Source organism: Poromitra crassiceps (genome assembly GCF_964638095.1).
Source record: "Poromitra crassiceps genome assembly, chromosome: 13".
Classification (NCBI taxonomy): Eukaryota; Metazoa; Chordata; class Actinopteri; order Beryciformes; family Melamphaidae; genus Poromitra; species Poromitra crassiceps.
Window position 1 is genome coordinate 34,052,466 of NC_139644.1, and position 5,852 is coordinate 34,058,317.

Genomic DNA, 5,852 nt, shown 5'->3' on the forward strand with positions numbered 1-5,852 from the left:
AGATTTGTTCCACCACACCAAACGTTTATGAATTTGTTGAAACTTATTATATAAATCAAACTCACGATGCTCTGACCAAGGTTTTATCTTCTTAAAACCATATTGCATTGAAAAGATCTAGATGTTTTTTTCAGATATTAAATTGATACTGGACTCTTATTTTGTTCTGACTTGGCTTGGTAATCTCCATTTAGACTTGAGACTTGTGCGTCAAGATCAAGACTTGAGACTGAGCTGGGACTGAAAGTTGACTCAGTCACGCCTCTGATTGAAAGGTAGTCAGCAGTCAGTGCCACTCTAACAGTCAAAGTGGGCTGTAGTTGTCCTCTTCTGGCTCATAATGGGGGGAGAGGTTGTCTTGGTGTCCCGGGACAGGCCAGTGGATGGAGATGGGGGGAGAGGGGAGGGACAGGCGGTGGAAGGGGGACGCGGGCGCGGGGTGCGTGGGAGGAGGAGGAAAGGAGTCCATTCGGGGGAGAGGGAGGGAGTGGGAGTGGGTGAGTCTGGGGGCAGACGGGGGCGGCGACTGGGGCGGGGGCTCATAGTAGGGGGACAAGTGGGAGATGCGCGGGGGGGAGTGGGGGCAGGCCAGGGCCATGGCCGGGTTGGGAGGGGTGTAGTAAGGGGCCGGGGGCAGGAGACCCACAAAGTTGAAGCTGCAGGGGTTGAGGTTGGAGTGACGCCTGGGCCCCACCATCAGGACCTTCTTGGTGTAGTTGTTGAGGGTGGAGACGCCGGCCGCCATGCAGACAGTGAAGGCCAGCCAGGCAATGCTGAGGCAGACGACGAGGAGAGAAAAAGGAAGGCCATCAGAAGAAAAATACATAATTTACCTCATCCACTTCCAAGAACCACTTGAACCAAACTCAAGAGAAGAGACATAAACGTGTTGCTCTCAAGCGTATGGGAATATAAACAGCTTGAAAGCGTGATCATTCAGCTGTGAGTTATAGGCTATGTGTAGTTGGAGAGAGCGGCTGTGCTACTTTCTCAAAACATACATCTCAAAACATACATCTCAAAACATACATCTCAAAACATACATCTCGTGGCTGGATTGCATTCTGGTCCATTAAAACTGTCTGTGGATCAACTGGTGTCTCTGCCTCTTCTATATTGTATTTCTCAGTGTATGATTGTTGAACATCGGTGCAAAATGTCCAGAAAGAAGCACTTTCTCTTTGATTCTGAAGGACTCACATGACGTAGTTTTATTGTTGATGAGTTAGATACATGTAGTTGTATTATTCTCTGCTCTCAAACTGCATTGTAGTGGCACTGGAAATACTGTAGCTATCTGAACAGTGTCTACATTTGGCCAGAAAATACCCCCCACAAATAATCACGAGGCCAGAAATACAGCTTCATAGGATCTGGAAAAGACAACATTCCTAATATATATTCTCATATGTGATGCAAACATCAGTTACTATACATAAGTACAATGCAGTTGTCTCCAAGAAACTCATCCTTTTGGCCATAAAGCTCCTTTTAATGCATTGTGTGCGTGCGTGTGTGTGTGTGTGTGTTTGTGTGTGTGAACTCACTAGAAAGCCCAGGAGTAGCTGTAGCTGTGAGGTTTGAAGTCTTCTGGTCCCATGGAGGCGGTGGTCTGGAACACCTGCATGAACATCATGTGACCCACCATCCCAAGCAGACCTGCCAACATAGAGGCATGATGCACTCTGGGTCAGCAGCCTGGTCACGTGGGTCGCCAGAATAAAATGTCGGGATTGTACGTTTCTGCAATCCGTACGTATCCAATACGTAGAATATCATGTTTCAGAACCAAAAATACATTGCATAATGTTTCTAGATATGTGTAGCCCAGAGTGGTGTAGATAGAAGAGTCCCGACATCTCCATTCACTCCAATGGACCAGTGTTTTACTCTCAAGAGTTCCAGGAAGTAAGGTCCTGGATTAAGCAGCACTGTCGAGTTGCAGCAAAATAGACAGTTTGTGTTGTACTTGGATTTTTTTATTTTTTTTTATTGAATCAAATTGTACATTATCAGCTTTATTTTAGCATGCAAAAGTAGCGCGAGACCCATTCCTGGCTGTTCATTGGCTAATGAGTCTCGCATTTTGGTCCTCCACTGACGCCACTCTCTCTCTAGAGGACACTAGTGTAGCCTATATCAACATTATACATGTCATCTGCTACTGGAATATATGGATGTATAAATTTGTTTATGAATAATTTGGGGGCAGGACTCAATAAGCCTAGGCTTCTTCGGGCCCCTTTTCAAACAGTTTGCTTTTTCATTGTGTTGGAGTTTACATATTTTCCTTTTGCTGAAGTCTATTGGACTGTTATGTTTACTGGTTTTTCATTTTATGTATTGTTTTAACTGTTTGAAATAAATCGTTTCAATCAAAAAATCAATCAATAGCAGGGTGGCCAGTTGTGGACGGGCTGGTTGGCTGTAAACACTTGCCGTTGACACCGGAGGGCCGTGTTAAATTCCCAGTCATAGTCACGATGTTTCCAAAGTCTACAGTTCAGCCGTGAGTCGCATTTAACATTGTTAAGTTGTTAGTTGTTTTACTTGCCTAAACATAACCAAAGTTGTTATAGTTGTTTTCTTTGGATTTAACATTAAGGCAGTTTTTCAAATTAACCCCACATTTTGTTTCAAATTTACGTTGAGATTGTAGCTAGGCTATCTCTATCTCTGGATTCCAGAAATGTACGCAGACATTTTATTCTGGCGATTGGGTTGCAGCAGGACAGCGGTTTCCAAAGATTAGGTCAGGGAGCAAATCTGGGTCATGTGAGGAGTAAAATAGTTACCGTACCCAAATTATTTAGGAAACTGCTATCTAAAACTACTGGCCACTTTTGTTTTGCTGCCAAAGTCTTTGCAATACTGCATTACTGTAAGTAGACTGAATAAATGATGTAGGGTAGTCGGTGAGTAGCCTAAAGTCATATCATGATCCATTTTGCTTCATCGACATGAACAATTGCTTGTAAAATCAATAAAAAAAACCTACAGGTTAATATGCTACTAAATACTACTTACAGTATAGTATAGTGACTCACCATAGGATACAGGGCTTGATAGAAACATTGTTTTTTTGGAAACTGGCCTACAGCTTAAACTACAAAGGGGATTAGTGCGTTTTACTGGTAGCGCACCTCCCAGGACGGTGAAGACAGCAGCGAAGGCATTGAGCAGCTGGCCCCAGCGCCGTGTGGAGGGAGAGCAGGCACTGAGAGCCAGCTGCACAGACAGCAGCACACAGCTGGCCAACAGCAGACCCACATACAGCAGCTCCAAGGACAGAGACAGCCAGTGCATCGCTGCATGGGGAGGAGGGAGCACAGAGACTTACAAGACAGGCACAGGCAGCGTGTCGGTATGGAAATCAACCAGTCAACTAACAAGCTAATAAACTAATCAATCAATCAATCAATCAATCAATCAATCAATCAATCAATCAATATACAGCACAGTGCATGCAAAAAAAAGAATCCATTTACCTTTTTCATCTCCTGGAGTCAAAGTATGAAACCCACGACACTTTTCCTCTGATAATCAAAGAGAAGTTGAAGTTGATTATCAGCATAATCTTACTTCACACTGACAAGACAGTTACACTGAGAGGCTGTAAACATGTATTTAAACATGGGGGGGGGGGTTTCACTAATGCATCATCCCAGATTTGATGCATAGCTTAGCCTTTATGCATAGCTTACTAATATGAATGAGAATGATTCTTTCCAAACGGTGTTCCATGGCTGGCCAGCATAGAATAACAATAAGTAAATTTGTGTAATTATTAAATCCCCGCCCCCCCCTACCCCCCGGGTGTATGTAAGGTCCTGAGTGAGAACACCTGAAAGCTTGATAACACATAAAAGTAAGTAACAGATGCAGGCTGTATGTACGTGTTTAAAGTAAGTAACAGATGCAGGCTGTATGTACGTGTTTAAAGTAAGTAACAGATGCAGGCTGTATGTACGTGTTTAAAGTAAGTAACAGATGCAGGCTGTATGTACGTGTTTAAAAAATGCCCAAGAAAAGGTTACAGCCTGCTTTGTCAATATTTGCCACCCTCCATTGTAAAGACTGTCATTAATCCATCAACTAGAATAATCACCGTTCGTTTAGAGCGCCAGGCCCAGACAAGTCGATGACAGCTTTCACTGCTGGGTTTTTACTGCAAATGACTGTATCGCAAAATAGTTATTTACAAAATGCTGATCGATTCGTATAATTGGGCGAAATGAACAGGAGAAAAGCTCTGCTGAAACGTTTGGCTGGAGCATCAGCATAAAGCCGAGACAATCAGCAGCCAATCAGCTGCTAACAGGACAGTGAAAACCCGGCCAGCACCTCGGAATCCTATTAACCTTTCTCTACTCTGCCTTTCTAATCCATAATTGAGTCATGCTGTTCAAGTATAAATCTCCACCAGCAGAACACACACTGATGATAATCCTCTTTGCTTGAGCGGACACACACACACACACACACACACACACACACACACACACACACACACACGCACGCACGCACACACGCACGCACGCACGCACACACGCACGCACGCACGCAAGCACGCACACACACACACACACACACACACACACATACACACCTGAGACCTCAATTCATATCCTCACCTTGGATTTCCTCTCCTCTTATGACCCAATATGACCCAAGTTATGACCCAATATGACCTGCGGGGGGTGTTTATGCATGCAAGTTTATTCATTTTCTTAATCCTTCTCAGCAAACCCAATGTCCATCATCTTATTCTGTTACTCTGCTCTTCATTGTCCCATATACCACCTTGAATTGGCCATCTAAATATTTGTGTTCAAACAATCTCTCTCTTTTGAATGAAACTGTGGAACGTCATCCTTCGGCCTTCCTTTGTGGGCAGAGAGAAAATTGAATTCCCTCAATTCTCACACACCTTCAAAGGGCTGTTTGAAGGTTAAGGCTTGGTTTTAAGGGTTAGGTTAGACTTGGGTTGAGGTTAAGCTTAGGGTAAGGATTAGTTGTAATGGTTAAGGTTAGGGTTAGGGGCTAGGGAATGCATTATGTCAATGAATGTCCTCACTATGAAAGCCCCCCCCCCCCTCCCCGCTCCCCCTCCTCACCCCAGTCGTCAGTGTAGATGTTCTCCTCACAGCTGACGAACAGGCCGGTGTGGAAGGTGGGGAAGACGAAGCGGTCGTCCCCGGTGTCCCAGGAGAACTGGATGCTGGAGGAGTTGGACACGCCGGGGACGGGGATGCAGTCTCTGTGCTTGGTGGGCGTGCACAGCGGCTTGGGAACCTTCTGTTTGCCCACGCACCAGAAAGACGAGGTGAGGGCCACGCCCCCCAGGAGGAGAGACAGCAGCGTCTGGACGAAGGAGAGACGCGGGGAGCGGACCTGCTGCAGGAACGCCATGGTGCCGAGCTGGGTAGAGAGAGAGAGAGAGAGACAGGCAGACAGACAGAGAGAGAGAGAGAGAGAGAGACAGAGAGAGACAGAGAGAGACACATTGAGACAGACAGAGATAGAGAGAGAGATGACTGGTGTGAGAGAGAGGTGTGGGATCAGAGAGGAGGTCAAACATGGCAAGTCCTAACAGCAAGATGTCCATTATTAAAGGAATAGTTTACCCAAAAATGAAAATGTTGTCATCTACTCACCCTCTGAAACACAGGTGGCGTTTGTCTAATATAACACACAGGGATGTGGCCAGCACAACTTACTAGCAGCCTTCTCTAAAACAACTGAAGTTAATGGTGACAGGTTCTTTAGAGCTCCACAACAGGACCGGCCAAACAATCACCTATAGGTGATTAGATATTATAGCTATGTATATACAGTATATGGTGATATAT

The 5,852-nt window shown here is 45.1% G+C and overlaps 1 protein-coding gene across 1 annotated transcript; it reads right to left on the reverse strand.

Moving 5' to 3' along the window:
• Positions 1 to 304: 304 nt before the first annotated feature.
• gsg1 (germ cell associated 1) lies at positions 305 to 5,412 on the reverse strand (the record flags this gene model as incomplete). The annotated part of the gene is made up of 5 exons (XM_083650045.1): positions 305 to 773; positions 1,548 to 1,659; positions 3,144 to 3,308; positions 3,489 to 3,536; positions 5,118 to 5,412. The coding sequence occupies 5 exons, from the start codon at positions 5,410 to 5,412 to the stop codon at positions 305 to 307; spliced, it is 1,089 nt and encodes a 362-aa protein (XP_083506171.1).
• Between the last annotated feature and the right edge of the window lie 440 nt (positions 5,413 to 5,852).